Source organism: Carassius auratus, chromosome 16 (assembly GCF_003368295.1).
Source record: "Carassius auratus strain Wakin chromosome 16, ASM336829v1, whole genome shotgun sequence".
Taxonomy (NCBI): Eukaryota; Metazoa; Chordata; class Actinopteri; order Cypriniformes; family Cyprinidae; genus Carassius; species Carassius auratus.
In genome coordinates this window covers 27838650-27854535 of record NC_039258.1, presented here as the reverse complement: position 1 = coordinate 27854535, position 15886 = coordinate 27838650, and the positions used below count along the sequence as shown (strand labels likewise).

At 35.2% G+C, this 15886-nt stretch overlaps 2 protein-coding genes across 2 annotated transcripts; one reads left to right on the top strand and one right to left on the bottom strand.

Moving 5' to 3' along the window:
- The first annotated feature begins 3901 nt into the window (after positions 1–3901).
- Positions 3902–9915, top strand: gtpbp10 (GTP-binding protein 10 (putative)). The gene is made up of 10 exons (XM_026285069.1): positions 3902–4046; positions 5132–5325; positions 6580–6671; positions 6877–7021; positions 7291–7364; positions 7486–7538; positions 7778–7885; positions 7968–8045; positions 8337–8460; positions 8985–9915. The coding sequence occupies exons 1-10, from the start codon at positions 4014–4016 to the stop codon at positions 9203–9205; spliced, it is 1122 nt and encodes a 373-aa protein (XP_026140854.1). The 5' UTR covers positions 3902–4013; the 3' UTR covers positions 9206–9915.
- Positions 9916–10135: 220 nt separating this feature from the next.
- Positions 10136–15495, bottom strand: LOC113116738 (meprin A subunit beta-like). The gene is made up of 15 exons (XM_026285068.1): positions 15340–15495; positions 15073–15140; positions 14945–14963; positions 14688–14729; positions 14504–14535; positions 14336–14414; positions 14134–14254; positions 13850–14028; positions 13505–13723; positions 13077–13232; positions 12687–12911; positions 12166–12603; positions 11886–12056; positions 11662–11740; positions 10136–11067 (listed from the first exon to the last, which is right to left on the bottom strand). Exons 2-15 carry the CDS (start codon positions 15133–15135, stop codon positions 10980–10982), a joined length of 1911 nt encoding a protein of 636 aa, XP_026140853.1. The 5' UTR covers positions 15136–15140; positions 15340–15495; the 3' UTR covers positions 10136–10979.
- Positions 15496–15886: the final 391 nt, after the last annotated feature.

The following is a 15886-nucleotide window of genomic DNA, read 5'->3' as shown; positions in this document are numbered from 1 at the left end:
AACTACACCTTTGGTTTGCTGCAGGTTACAGTCGCCACTTGCGTGTTTTAGCCCGAAGCACTCGATCGCTAGATTAGGACAACACAATTGGGCTACAGTCTCATGTTGATTGAAATAATTAAATTACTCTCATATACGTAACACTGAGTCCTGTTCAGTTATGTCAGCTAGATGCGATTCTGCACCCAGTGAATATGACAGGTCTATTGATTGCTCTGTGATGGTTCAGAAACGTACAGCACGTGTCACTGTGACCACCGGATGGCGTAATAGTTCATGTAATACAAAGTGTCCTATAGTCTTAATTAGAGTTCCCTAAGAATGTTTCACTTTCTTAGACATACTGTAGTTTATCTTAAGCAATGTGAGGAATAGTGCCTGGACAACTAGCTGAAACACAACTAAAATATCTTATTTCAGGTAATACTTTTATGGTTTTAGCTTTAGAGTTAACTGTAAAAACCCTGACACATTCAGACTGAATAGTGTACAAAATATAATGGTGGAATCTGGTAATCTTTCACTATGTCTCTACACATTAATTGATTATTAATACAGTAGCCTGCTTCAAATAACTTTTTGTATATAAAATGGGTAAAAATTAATCAGCAGAGAAAAATTATGCCACAAAAATAACTAAAATGAATCATGGAAGAATCTTAAGTGTGAGACAATAATAGTACACCCACCTTCAACACAAGTTCAACACAACACACCAGAGCTTTGAGTTACTGTATATTTTAGCACAGTAGTTGTTGACTAATTGGGCAGCTGGTACCTTAATTGGATGTTGATTTGCAGTATTGTGTTTGATTGTGATTATTGTCTGAGACTGTTGTGGCACTGCAGGAATCTGCCAGAATGATGGTGTTATGACTCACTGAACTCAAGGTTAATTTGGTCTATTGTGTTGCCCCAAGTGTAGTATGTACATTTTACTCTAGACATCCAAACGAATAAATGGTATGTCCTTTAAATTATTAGGCCTATTATTATACAGTTCCCAGAGCACTTGAAATTGATCACCTAATGACCCAGTTATTTTTCCACTGTTTGTATAAAAGGTGGCCTAACCCTTTTTTTAATTCTAACCCTTTTTATTTCTAAGGTGTGAGGCATGTTGAAAATTCATAGGCATAGCCAATGTGTTTATTAAAAATATATATTTTGTAATACATATTGGTTGGCATGTATTATGTTTGACATTGACATATTTTGCGACATTTATTTGTACAAGCTAATTTATCTACAGTTTGATAAGTCACACACACGCGTGCGCGCGCACAAAATACATTCAATCTCTATATCTGACAAACATGAAAAGTTAAACACGCAATAAAGTATCTAGATCTTTATCCCTTCTGAATGATAAGTTAACACTTTGATGATTTCTTGCCTGGACGCACTGGCCCTTCTGCCCAGTCCGTGCGCGCGTGCCAGCACACAGTCCACATACCTCTCCCAAAAGACCTGCGCCAAGTCCATAAACATGTCTTGATGTTTGGGTTGATTAGACCCGTTCAAGTATGTCATGAAGTCCCAGAGTCCAGCTACTGTTTCTGCAACGCGTAATTTACGCGCTTGTATTACTGCCAGTGACGAAGCGTCCCAGCACTCGCGGTTTATCTCGCCCAGCTGACTGGGAGCCTTGAAGCCCCCTCTGGCCTCGGTGTTGAGCATCTCGAGATTGGGTATAGTGTACGATGAAGCGGTGGCGAGCATCAGCGGGCACACTAACAGAAGGTGCCACCACTGGCTGTCAAGGAATCCCAGTAATCGTCCCATGTTGGAATCAACAGTGAAATCCTTTATGACTTGAAAACTGTTGCATATTTAAAACAAAAAGTAATTAAACACAGTGTTCACAGTGTCTCCAGCCTTTACATTTAAATACTTACAAACTATATAGAAACTGCCATGTAAAACAACAATAATCATTTAGTAGTAACTTTACAAAAAAGCCAAGCCTACAAAATGTTACATGTAAAATACTATTCAAAATAATTCACTTACAATGATTAGTTCAGTCTTTTCTGTCCCGTGGATGCTTTTCTGTTCATGTCTTTGATGCGAATAATTGGCTTTGAGCGAGTGTTTTACGACTTTTAAAGAGCTGCATGCGCGCCCACGTTCCAAGCGTCACTGTAGCTCATTTCACTTCCACTTAAAACCACCTGACGTGAAGAACATAATTGAATTACAGCCTGTAGTTAGAGCTCACAATTAGCTTATTGTTAATATTTATTTATTAGTATTATACTTTTTGACAGTTAGGCTTGACAAAACCTAAATAATCTCACATAAGAAATTAATTAGCCGTTAGACTAAATGTATCTCATTATATTTTTAATGCAGACTTTTTTATTATTATTTATTTTTGCTAGAAATAAAAACAAACAAACAAAAAAAATCGAGGCTAAAAAAATAGTGTAAAGTTATTGAAATCATTTGACTTTCTGGAAATGATGTCAGAAATGTGGCCAAGAAAATCAACAAACAGGAAGTACCTCTTGTAAAGTTCACTAAAATGACATTAACATAGGATTTGGAATAAATTAATGTTAAGGATATAAATCTGTTATACATAAAACAGTGTTCTAAACTGTTATCAAATTATATTTGTGATTAATTTATACATCAAATTTTGCAATAATATTTTTAAAATGTGTTAAGAATATTTTCCATTTAAAGAAATCTTAGTGGTCCTAATTTAGAAAAGGTTGTTACAAAAGTGGGAGAGCATGTTTTGACTATTATACTGTGAGACAGTCAAATATACCATGATATTTAATTGATAAAATGTGCATTAAGAAGGTTAAATACCATACATTTAATTTTGGGGCTTATAATGCAGCAATATTATTTGGTTTAAGATCCAGATTCACAATTTAGTGACTATAGGACAATGGCATCCTGGACCATGATGAGTCCATGCTGCCCAGGACTGCTTATTTCTGTTATGAAGTGTTTAACTCAAGCTTTAAATAATAATGATGATAATAATAATAATAATAATAATAATAATAATAATAATAATAATAATAATAATAATATAAGTTTATAGAAGTTTAATAACAGTTTAAAGGCATTCCATGTTCCAAAGTTTCCATCTTTTAATTTTTTTTTATTAAATTATTTTGCTATCTTTATTAAGTTTTATATTTTATATTTTTTTATGACTTCATTACATGGTTATTATCGTTGTTGTAAATAATAAAACAATAAATTATTTCAAATAATATAAGATTTATGTTATAAAATTGTGTTTAACATTCCATAAATGAACATATAGGATGCTTTTTATTTTTATTTTTGAAGACCGCAAACACTGTGGCCTACTAATTTATTTAAGCAAATGTGAGTATGCACATTTAACTATGTGAGGTTTAAATGTGAGGTTTACTTTGTAAAAAAAAAAAAAAAAAGTGACTATTTATAAGCCAAAATATAGTGTCCCAGATTTGAGCATGAGGTGTCCAACATTAGAAAATCCACAAACTCTTAAACAATTTGGAACAAGGAGCACTAATATATGTGCCATTTCCCCTTTAATTAACATTCTTTTGATTTAGATAGGGAACATCTTTGGGATTTCATAATGATATAATATTTTGATCATTTTGGCTTCATATGGAAATATGATGCACAAGTCAAAATGGCTAAAAGTGTCCCACATTACCCTAATCCACCCTACAAAACTTTACTATTTATGACAAAGGCAGCCAAACCTGGCAGTGGAAATCATGTGCGCAGATAAATATGCGCAACTACCTCATAGAGATCAAATTATCACTACGATTATTGAAAATTACGACGTTCTGATGCTGTCAGAGGGAGGCGGAAACATGTAATGGACAGGACATTCAGCCAATCATAGCACACATTGGTATGTTTCCGGAAGTCCACACGTGTTTGGTCCTTTTTCAACGATGCAGAGTCAGTAACGTTGTAACTAAAAGCAGACAGATTTATGCCACTTTAATACAATCTCTGCCTTGGGGAATTATTTCGGGATGGTCTGGACAAGCAGAGTTTGTTGTCGGAAGGTTGGTATCTTTGCCGAGTTTATCGAATGACATTTAACTAACGGTTAGTTAACGCTAGTTGTAACCCGACCTTCACATGCTTAGTTCGTGACTTATATGTCATTAACAGATCTTACAGCAAATTACCGTGTATCTAATTACTGTTACAAACCAAGAAGATACACTCTAAACACTTTTATCACGCGTTAAGCATATTAGCCGACTAGTGGCATATTCAAGATGACATATGACAGTGCCAAATAATTAACGTTATCCATAATTCGGTTTTAATATTTCCACAAATTAATGAAAAAATGCGTTTTTCATAGGCTAATCTCACTGTAGGTCAGCAATTGTAGGATGACGTGAGTAAGTAGCCTAGGTAAATTTCCTGATGTGTTTTTGCTGTAATCTTGACGTTTGTTAAACCCAGAGGACCCAGACAAACCATAATGATATTGAGTATGCTTCAAAGTGCGTCATTTTGACAAGGGGGATTGGGATTTCTATTTTTCTCTCTTTAATTGAACGAATATTTTAACAGTGCGTCTTCGCTCTACAAATGGAATTTCCTGCTAGCTGTCAGTTCGAAGGGACGTTATTATGCTGCTGGCAGGGGGCTCGTTTAGGTTGGATTTCTTAAACCATTCTTAATAAATCCACTTGTGTGAAGTGTGTGAAATGAATGGTTTGTCTACACCACTGTCACTGATTACTAATACGATTTCTGTAATAATATTACAGTTACCATCCATAAAACATCTTAGTTACTTGGTTACTTTTGATGCCTCGACCCGCTGATTTAAAATCCAACAATCACATAATTCCTAGATCTATTTTCATACTTTTCAGGGCCTGCACATGCATGTTATGTTACAAACATAAATTAAGATATTTTTGATGAAACCAGAGAGTGTGAATGTGCAGGACAGGTACATCTCAAATTCTTTGACATAATAATAGGCAGAATTTTGCAAATAATGTAACATTTGTTCTGAAATCGTTTTTATTTGTTCTTACTTGACAGTTTCCATGCATTCAGGAGTGAAATACACAGTTTCACAAAAATAACATTCCACTAACTTTATCTGTCTCTTTTATTTCAGTATGGCAACTTTGTGGATAATATACGACTTTATGTGAAGGGTGGGAGTGGAGGAATGGGTTTGCCCCGTTTAGGGGGACATGGGGGAAATGGTGGAGACGTGTGGGTGGTGGCCAAAAAAGGCATTACACTGAAGCAAATCAAGGACAAGCACCCTAACAAACGATTCACTGCAGGTGTTGGTTCAAACAGCAGGTGAGTCCAGTTTTATTCTAATAAAGAGATTAATGTGTGAGAAAAATGGCAATTGTCAGTAATACCTCCGGTAAAATAGTATTGTCTTTTTGCTTTTCAATGTATTATTGTGTCTTTAATCCATAAGATCATTCAAATGTATATTTATTTTTGATACCTGATATTAAATTGATATTTATTTTGGATTTAGATGACTTTAAAACAGTCATTTGCTGTAACAGATTGTGCGATCTCTCCTCTTGTTTGTTTGTGTCAGAGTGGGATCTCTGAAATATTGTTCGAATATTATGAAATTTTAATTGCTCCATGCAGAGGATATGATGCATTCCCAAATCTTTTACACATATGCTGAGCCACTTCAGACAGCCCACCAGCAGCGCTTCAGCGGACTAAAACACACACAGTTATGTTTCAAATGCGTGGTTTTGGCTAGTTATTTTACAAACTTAGTTTTATATTAGTTATAAAGTTTTAAATGACCGCAAAGAAAATCAGATATGTGTCAGACCCGCGTAATGTGCATCAGGTTTTAAAGAGACAGTGCTGATTATAAAGTGAAACCTTCTGAAATATGTCATTGATGTAAATCAAAGAACAAAAGAAAAATACATTTATTGCACTGTTCTAGTCGCTGATTAACTTTTAGCTTGAATAAAAATGAATATGTGTAGTTTGTGCATATATAATGTAATGTTGAATGGCTATAATTAATAGGGAAAATTGAGGAAAAATGCACCAGCAGGACAAATTAAAAACATAAATATGTTTAGTTATTGTAGTAGTATTAACAGCATGTTTTTGCATAAAGAGTTTCATGGCCGGTAAAAAAATAAAAATTGTTTTTCCTGTGAATCTTTAACATGTTTTAACAAGTTTTTGTCCCTGTGTGTATGATTGGCGAGAGTGTGCACAAGTTAAATGTGAGACATTTTTAGAGAAATGTTTATTTTTGGACTGCTTCTGTCATAAAGCTGTTTAATGACTTTTAAAACTAGAAAAGTGCATAAAAAGTAATGTACTTTTTTTTATATAATGACCAATTCATTTTTTTTTGAAGAACAAACATCATAAATAATTGCTCTGTTATACAACACAATGGAAAAATGTTGGTTATGTGCCTTAGTAAGTGGTTAATGTGCTTTCCTGTCATCTCTTTTCACATACACATAATGTTTAATTGTTTTCAAGAATAGTGAGTCTGGTTGTTTTTTGTGTAGATACTGCAAGTAAAGTATTGTGTGGTGTTTTTGTCAGTATTCATGCTCTGAGAGGGGCCAAAGGAGAGGACGCGCAGGTCTTGGCACCTGTTGGGATCAGTGTTACATCAGACGATGGGAGAATCTTAGGTAGTTTCATTCACACACCTCTATAACTTCTAGATCATCTAGGTTTTCCTCTCACATCACTCTTATGCCTATATTTGAAATGTTTTTCTACGTTATCTCACCTTTGCACTTTTATTTCAAATGCTATTTTATGTTGTTTGTTCCCTTTCATATTGTACTCTGTATGTTTTATCTAATGGTCATTTTATTTTTATTTTCTCTATAGGAGAGTTGAACTTTGAAGGAGACAGTCTTTTGGTGGCCAAAGGTGGTCAGGGTGGCACTCTTACCTCCGGGTTCTTACCCAGTAAAGGTCAAACCAGACAGATACGGCTGGACCTTAAACTCATCGCAGATCTTGGACTTGTAGGGTAAGAGTGTTGGCACAGAATGTGGACTGGGAAAGTATTGCTTTAAAAAAAAGTGTGTGAAATTACAAAGCAAAAATACATGATGCATAAACTATTTTGGGTACATAAAAATATATTATTTCTTAAATATATTATTTCGATGTTTCTGAAAAGTCAAGTTTCATAATTGTGGCCTTTCTCATTTCATTGTTTTCTCTGTACATTAATGTGTATTTACACCCTTCAAACATTCTAATATATTTGGGCTTGTATTTTTATTTTTTTGACAGGTTTCCCAATGCAGGCAAATCCTCCTTGCTGACTGCTTTGTCTCATGCTAAACCCAGGATTGCCAGCTACTCCTGTGAGAACGGCTAATCAGTTACTAATTAGTTAAATCAGCATACTAGTGTGTGTATGTATGTATACAAAATTGCCCCTTTTGCAATTATGTCTTGTTATTTTCCTTTATTTCCCCCCTGCAGTCACAACATTAAGACCTGAGATTGGAAAGGTTATTTATAATGACCACAAGCAGGTAGGATAACAGGCTCTTCAAAATGTGATGAAATAATAGCATTTAGCACTTATACTGTATTCTGCTTAACAAGCTTGGTTTTTGACCTAATCGGAGAATTAAACCAAAATATAGGTATATACAATATATACATGCAATGTACATTTTCGAGGAACCAGCAACAGGATTTTATATTATATGGTGTGTCATTCTTCAGACTGATGGCAGAGTGAGTAACAGAAGCTTGTTTTTCTCTGGAGGTTTCAGTAGCAGACTTACCAGGACTCATTGAAGGTGCTCATGAGAATAAAGGCATGGGACACAGGTTTCTCAAGCATGTGGAGAGAACCAAGCAGCTCATGTTTGTGGTACTGCGTCTTCTCTGTTATGTGAACTCAAATGTTAGTGACTGTGAGAGTTGTATAGTAATCTGGCGTTCTGATGTTTCAGGTCGACGTCTGTGGGTTCCAGCTGGCTAGTAACACCCCGTTTAGGTCTGCATTTGAAACCGTGCTGCTTTTAACCAAGGTAATAATATTCACTATACTTTACACTTCCTGCAAGGTCTGCAAGGATGCATTAAATTGATCAACAGGGACAGTAAAGACGTTAATAATATTGCAAAATATTACAAATAAATATCATTCTTTTCAAATTTCTATTAATCAAAAAATACAAACACACACTCACGCTAACATATACAGTATATATGAAGTGAGTTCTATGAAACAAAAACAACAACACTACTTTTCTGAATGAAATGCCTCTACATATACATTTATTATGCATAATATAATCTTGATTTTCCCTGTTAATCAGGAATTGGAGTTGTATAAGGAGGAGCTGTTAGGCAAGCCGGCAATCCTGGTCATAAATAAGATGGACCTTCCCGAGGCTCAGAGTCATTTCCGAGAACTGGAAGCTTACTTGGAGAACCAGGAAGGTAGGTTTTATTAGAAGCAAATGGAAATGTAGGGCCTTTTTATTATATAGGCAGTTTAAGCATATTGTTCAAGAATTGTCTTTAGACTTTTTTTTTTTTTTTTGTTATTTTAGGTGTATAGTGGGTGCGTAGGAGAAATTTCATATCACAACAGTAGATGCTTTTATCTAGAAAGTGGTTGCATTATTGATAGATTGCGTCTTACTCAGGATGCCTTCAAAGGAGATACCATAGATGGTCTTAACTGATGTCCATCACGTGTGTAAATTGATATCAGTTAAACATACACCATTGTGTTTAAAAAGAAGTCTGAGAGCATCTGTTACAAAGGCCATGTTTTACACCAATATATGTACCACATTTTTTCCCAAGGGGAAGGTCAGTGGTTTGTACTCTTATTGACTATTTTGGCAGTCTGTGCAGGCCTAATGTGATAATTTTTTTCATTGCATTGAGCTTGATGGCTGTGTATGTGCAGTTTTCCCCAGTTGATAACTCTTGTAATTGATGCTGTGCTTTTCTAGAATCAAGCCACCTCTTTTCTGAGGATGTCATCCCTAAAAGCCTAATGCGTTTCACGCATATCATCCCAGTCTCTGCCACAACTGGCCTTGGTCTGCCCTTGCTCAAGTCCCTTATCCGCCAATCCCTTGAGGAGCAGGACGTCATAGAAACTGAGGGTCAACGCAGTGAGAGACTACTCAAATTGAGAAGTGAGATTCCCACGTCATCCGTACCTAGCTGAGGCCGGGTTTCCTCAACTGACCTGAGATCCTTCAAACAGATTTCGATACGGCAGCCCATAAAATGATCCTCAGGGATACTGTTGAACATTTGCAGACATGTGAAACATGTGGTTAAAGCGCATTCAGTGGAACACACACAGCACATTTCACTTGGCAAATCAGTCTGTATAGACTAGTATCTGTGCCTGGTATGTGTTTAAATGTTGTATTCTGACATCAAAATGCAGACTTTGTGTCTGGGTAAGCGTCCATGTAATGCATTGCTTGAAGTTTGATTTAGCTGCTCTCCCAGTCTAATCAGGCTGGTCTGGACTGCTGCATTTGTCAACTGCTCTCCCAGCTATACCATCTGAACAGGCCGGGAGATCAGATTAAAAGCTGTTCATCACAAAAACATATATTTAAGGAAAGATGGCTAAAAATGCTCTGTTTGAAAAAATTGTTTTCTATTCTTTATTCTATAAAAAAGTGACCACCTGTAGTTTTAGCCATTAATTAGTTATTCTGTTAGCCTCCTTTTTTCAAGCTCTTCTGCCTTTTGTGGAAATGTTTGTAACAGAATCAGAGCTCTACTGCCATCTGCTGATTTTTTCATGCTGCTGTTTGTGATTTAGGTGTTGATTGTTTAATGCTAGATTATTATGTGTCATAGTAAAACCCAAGAAAAAAAATATTTGCAGTAAAATTAGGAATGATCATTTGAAAACAATTTTTGTCTATCATAAATGTCTGTTCTTTTCTTCGCCTGCACACAAGGGACAGCTCCACTAGATGCCACTGCAGTCTTGCAGCTGGTTTGCAGGCTCCTTTTCATGAGACCCTCCGACAGTGGGATAGTTCAGAGGTTGCAGACGCTCAGATCTTTGTAAAATCTGCATGCATTGTTAGAACCTTTCAACACTTAGGAAAGCCAAACATGTGGATCCAGTCTTTTTATCAGAATTTGTCAGAAGACATTTGTTTTCTTTGGTATCAGAAACCAGTTAAAACCCCAAACCAGTTAGAACTGCCTTTTTTTTCAATTGTTAGTTAGTTAATTATTTGTATCAGCCAAGGGGGTGGCAGAGAAAACAGTGAGAGAAAGCAGGAAATAAAGTGATCTGAATGAGAAGGTTTTATTGAACTTTTTTTTTTCAGTGCTCAGCTGGACTTCATCTGACCACTACACATTCAACAAGTATTGAATTAATGCAATGGAAAATTACATCTTCACAGCATTGTCACGTGACAATAAAAAAAAAAAAAGACTTTTCCTTATCTCTCACAAAGACAAATATCCCTTGAAACCACAGAATCATCCCATCATAAAATTATAAGATCATTTTGCATGCACAAAATCATAAGATTAATCTACATTAGCAAGCATTACGAGAGCACAGAAAATCAACAATCGATAAATGTATTACACATTAACTTCAAAATTGGTTTGTGATTCATTCAAAGCATTCACATAGTTCTTGTGGTTGCATAGACACATTTCAAATGCTGTATAGTAATTTACAACAATTAATATTAATGCAATGATTTGAAATATTTAATTTAACCTATTCAGAATATGTGTGAACCATATTCAACTACAGAGTTTTTAATGAAAATCAATACGTTCGAATTAACAGGTTGATTGTTTCATTACAGATAATTATAGATGTATTCTGTGTAAGCCTCTCATTAAATTAAAATACAAGTTTAAGAGTAGCCTATCATATACCAGAAGGCTGAAGATAGATGCAGTTGCTTTTATATTGAATTCATGTAGTCAGAGCTGGGAAAATCTCAGGGATAATTTACCAGCAAACGGAGGCAAACCACCAACAGGATCAAGGAGGAAGTACTGGGAGAGCAAAATATGCCCAGACAATCACTAGAGGAAGAGAAATAGACATATTAATACTCTCTGTTGAACTAGAAAATATTTATTTTGATATTTTATAATTGGACTATTATAAAACTGCTAGTTGTGTCCCTGGCTTCAGTGCCCATAGCTAATCATATTTTTTTCTGAATAGCAACCTTTTGTAATGGTATAGAGATATTTTCTAGTAGAAGGATCCAGTTATTGACTAATATGATCGTAAATACCATTTCAAGTAATGAACTTTCCTTCCCTTTAGTGCAGCGTAGAGCACACTTCTGAAGTAATGCTGAGGTATCTATGACAAAGTTTTCTGTACATGTAGACAAAAGCCAAATGCACAGTTTTTTTTATTGGTTTGGTACGATTTTAATAAGTTAGGTGTACATTTTCAAAACTCTTAGTACAAAACTTTAAACTGATTACACTTTTGACAGCACTATTCATTCTTTCAGAACCTGATCAAATGATTTAATTGCAGTTGCACATATTTTCATTCTACATAATCATTGTTTCTGAACACAAGATCATTGTTATATGTATTGAGAACCTTTATTTTTAAGAGTGTAGACGGTGTAACAGTAGTTGTAGTAGAACATTTACCTTGCAACACATGGTCCCTGCTTCTTCAGTGTCACTTTAGGGCAGGGTAGAGAGTTCTTCTGAAGTAGCTCTGAGATATCTACGACAAAATATTCTGAATTTGTAAATAACAGTTCTCTAAATGTTCTCAGAAAGATGCAAGTGCCAAATTTGAATCATTCTCGATCTGCCCATACAGTGTTTTAAGATAAAATTATTCTTTGAAGGTACTTCACAAAACCTACCTTGCAGAGTAAAGAGAAATATGATGTCACCACCTTTGATAAACTCTCTTTTTGTGAGATCCTCTTTCATTATGGAATATTGATAGCCCACAAAAAAACCCACATTTACAGTCTCATTGCCAATGACATCCTGAAATCCAGTTTTTCGAGGATTGTCCCAAACACTGATATCTGTTATAACAAAATATAACTTTTAGGCCCTTCAAAGTTACATTTAATAATAACCTTGATCTTCAGTTAATAAAAATGCTGCATGGACACAAAAAAATCAGTTTCTCACTGGAATAAATCAAAGCAGGGTCAGTTGTGAAGCTTTTCTCGGAGGACATGCGCTTCTGTATATGTGGATTCTGGTCAAGCATCTGGAAGGTTATTTGTCTCCATGGACAAGGCCACTGCAGCTGGTTATCATATACACCAGACACCAGACGAACATATATTGAAAGGTAATTCTGATACACCCCTAAATGAGCCTGAAAGCGATAACCATCACTGGAGTAATACAATGGACTAGTGGCAGACGCATTGTTTTTCAAAATCTTCTCAAAGTCTCTTATCTGCCATGTGTGCGGACACTCAGTCTCTGAAATATTGATATCATCCAGTGAAAATCCTCCACTGGAGTTTCCAGCTCCTTTACGGGCTTCAAATACAACTTGGAAGGTTTTATTTGCATTCAGTGAAACATGATGCAGCTTCCAGTAATTGCCAGGGGGTTCTGCAAGAAATTAAACTGTCAGTAACATTAAATATTCAAGGAGCATCTTAAAATGCATGCTTTGTAATATGTAACGGACAGACCTATGATCTGATCCATAAGTCTGAGAGTTCCTCTGCTGTCTGCTTCATTCTGGTACTCTCGGATCCAGATGTTGAGCTGGTCAGACTCATGACCACTGTGATAGTAGTAGAACTGCAGGCATTGGACCTTGCAGTCTCTTTTAAGGGTCATTTTCTTACTTTCCATTCTAGATACATCCCCCTGGTTTCTTGCCTTAGTGCTGAAGTGCATGAAGAAAGACGTCCCTGCAGACATTAAAACAGGTGTATACAGAAGTTGTACAGATGGACAATGACTGCCACTTTGGTTGGAGGTGAGGAATTACTTCTTGGGCAATAAAAATATTTAAACAAAAAAAATATTACATACTGGTAACTTCATATTCATGGACTGACTGTAACAGATCTCACCATTTTGTTCTTTGCCCAAGTATGTGTGGTCCGTCACACTGATGCCACTCACTGACTTCACTCTCTGCCAGCCGTAATCAGCAGCAGAACCGACGCTCATCTGACACAGAGATTCATCATCAAAACTACAGTGATCAAGGAAAGAGATGGACGAATCTGTATTGCAAACAGAAATAAAACACTTGAGTCAAAAAAAGTATTTGTGCACAATACAATTTTGCCTTTTTATGTTACATGTAAGAGATAATGTAATGTCATTATTGATTCATTTTTGCAAAATTAACATGACAGGTGATAACAATTAAAAAATAAGTTTTTACATGCCAGTCCATCGGTCTCTCTTACAAAAGACATAATTCCTGAGATATTTAACAACCACAAGCTCACAGTAATACTTTACAGAATACCCATTCAAAGTAAATACTCACTGCATTTGTAGAGTTTATTGAGTTTAATCACATCATATTCACTCATGCCCAGGAGTTGACCAATCACATCTTGGAACTCAGGACGCTTGGTAATGATTGTGGATCCATTACCGTTGCTGAGGGCATTTTTATCATAATGCATCACAGAGTAGTAGTCATATGGGGTGTCTTCAGTGGTGGTCTGGTTCTTACTGTATTTATCGAAATGGTTCTCATACCCTAAAGATAAAGACTAGTGCATTAATTAAGGTTAATGTTCAAAAAGAATTAGTTATTTACTGAAAGTGCTAATCAAATTCCTAAAAAAACATTTAAAATAAATAGAAAAAAATATGAGAGAGTGACCTGGAATGATGTTTTCAAAGTTGATGGTTACATAATCATCTCTGTCATATCTTGTGTGCTCATGCAAAAATCCCAGTGCATGGAGAAACAAATGCTCAATAAAGGCTTTTATCCCACAGCCGTCTCCAATGGAAAGAGTCTGAGCTCCAGCAAATGCTCGACCGATATATGACCAACACCTGAAATAAGTGAAATTAACACACGCACACAATATATTGTTTAGCTTTGACAAACAGAAAATACATGAGTCTATTTTTGGATTACTAACTCGAACCATACTGTACCCATCGTGACTCTCCACAGAGATGTAAGAAATGTTTTCTGCTGCTCTGGGCTTAAAGTCAATACATGATTTCAGCCTGAACTGCTCAAAGGCTCTCAAAATGACTCCCTTATAGTCCACACCTATAAAACAAAGAAAAGTTCATTTAAAAACTACTAATTCAAAAGTTGACAGAACAGTGAGTGAGAAAACTGTTTTCTTACTGAGGTTCACACTCAGCTCATAGGGGATGGAAATATTCCACCGGTACTGATTCCCAAGAATGGCATTCCTTCGGTTAGGCTTTAAATCAGATTGTTTTAAGTGTACTGGGATGACTGTACATGCTGATTTCTGAATGATCCAATATTGTAATTAAAGACTGAACTCACCATCACGATGTCTCCTTCTTTGAGATTTAAACCTAATTCCACAAGAAAGTTCAGTTTACATAAAACAGGAGTAAAAATAATGAATTATAAACAAAAATAGATAATAGTTACCTTAGTAAATATTTATAAATGTAAATACATTTATAAATGTATTTACATTTTTGAGATAATATAGTAGTTTTACCTTTATTTATGTCTGGGATGTCCTTCGATTCCTCATTAATGCCTTTGAGACAAATATAATGACGAAAACAAAAGAATTAGAAATGTGTGCATTGAGGACTAATGTTAATTTTAGTGAGACAGACTCAAAGTAAAATGATGAAAGGCCAGTCACATCATCAGGCAGAAATGAGCAGCCAAAACCAGATCTTTTACAATACACACATATTAAATATTACAATAACTTATACATTTCAGTAACTGTGCTGTTGTACTTACCAACTGTATCTGGTGGGGGCTGAGAACACAGACATTCAGACATTAAGAAAAATCGATTTAAAAAACATATAAACATACATTATACTTTTACGATGAAATTATGTTATAACATAAGCTCCCAAACTTACCATAGATGATGCTGGGCAAAAAGCCAAAGCCAAACTCAGCAAAAGAGATGTGCATAAATGCATTTTCACTGAAAAATCATAATGATCAAATTTCATTGTTGATTAAGGGAGGTTTTCTAATCACTTTAAAATTTACATGCAGAATACTTGGGACACATAAAAATATATTTAATTATGTTTTATAATGTTTAAATTTTACCATGTCAATTATTTACTTAAACAAAAAAAGAAACAAGAAAATCTGGAAACTAAAGAATAGATGCATACCAGTTTTCAGTCACTAATGCAGCTGAACATAAAACTGCCTCCCAATCCAAGTTTGACAATAACATGTAAAGCTGTCACATCCTTCTTGTGTTTAGTTCCTGTTGGCTTCTTTTGTTAAGTAGGTCCTCATTTTTACTATTATATTATTACTATTTCTATTTGTTTGTTAACTGATCCTGTCCTCATTCGCCCTGTGTGTACTGATACCTCCAGTCTGACTCAGTTCTTTGTCTGTTCTCTTCTTAGGAGAGTTTGTTTGCTTTGCTCCAGTGTTGTTTTCCTGTGAATCTCAGTGATTCCCTTACTAAAAATTAGTATACTTCAAGTTAATTTTATTAAGTATACTTAAGTAAAGTTCATGTATAGTTTTAAGTATATCTTATAGCAGGTATACAAATATCAGTGTTCTAGTAGTATACTTATAAGTGTACTGTTTCAACATTACTTGGGACTAAACGGGCCCACTTTCTAGTATATAAAAGTATACTTTTAAGTTTACTTTAAGGAAACTTTGAGTACACAACTAGTTTACCTCTACATCTGATAT

Excerpts from the sequence above, each read along its gene's own strand:
- gtpbp10 (XM_026285069.1), top strand. The coding sequence starts at position 4,014 with ATGGTCTGGACAAGCAGAGTTTGTTGTCGGAAG. Across the intron at positions 4,047-5,131 it reads GCAGAGTTTGTTGTCGGAAG|TATGGCAACTTTGTGGATAA; the intron begins GTTGGTATCTTT and ends CTTTTATTTCAG. Across the intron at positions 7,539-7,777 it reads TTTATAATGACCACAAGCAG|GTTTCAGTAGCAGACTTACC; the intron begins GTAGGATAACAG and ends TTTTCTCTGGAG.
- LOC113116738 (XM_026285068.1), bottom strand. The coding sequence starts at position 15,135 with ATGCATTTATGCACATCTCTTTTGCTGAGTTTGGCTTTGGCTTTTTGC. Across the intron at positions 14,415-14,503 it reads AAGAAGGAGACATCGTGATG|CCTAACCGAAGGAATGCCAT; the intron begins GTGAGTTCAGTC and ends TCTGATTTAAAG. Across the intron at positions 11,741-11,885 it reads ATTTCTCTTTACTCTGCAAG|ATATCTCAGAGCTACTTCAG; the intron begins GTAGGTTTTGTG and ends ATTTTGTCGTAG.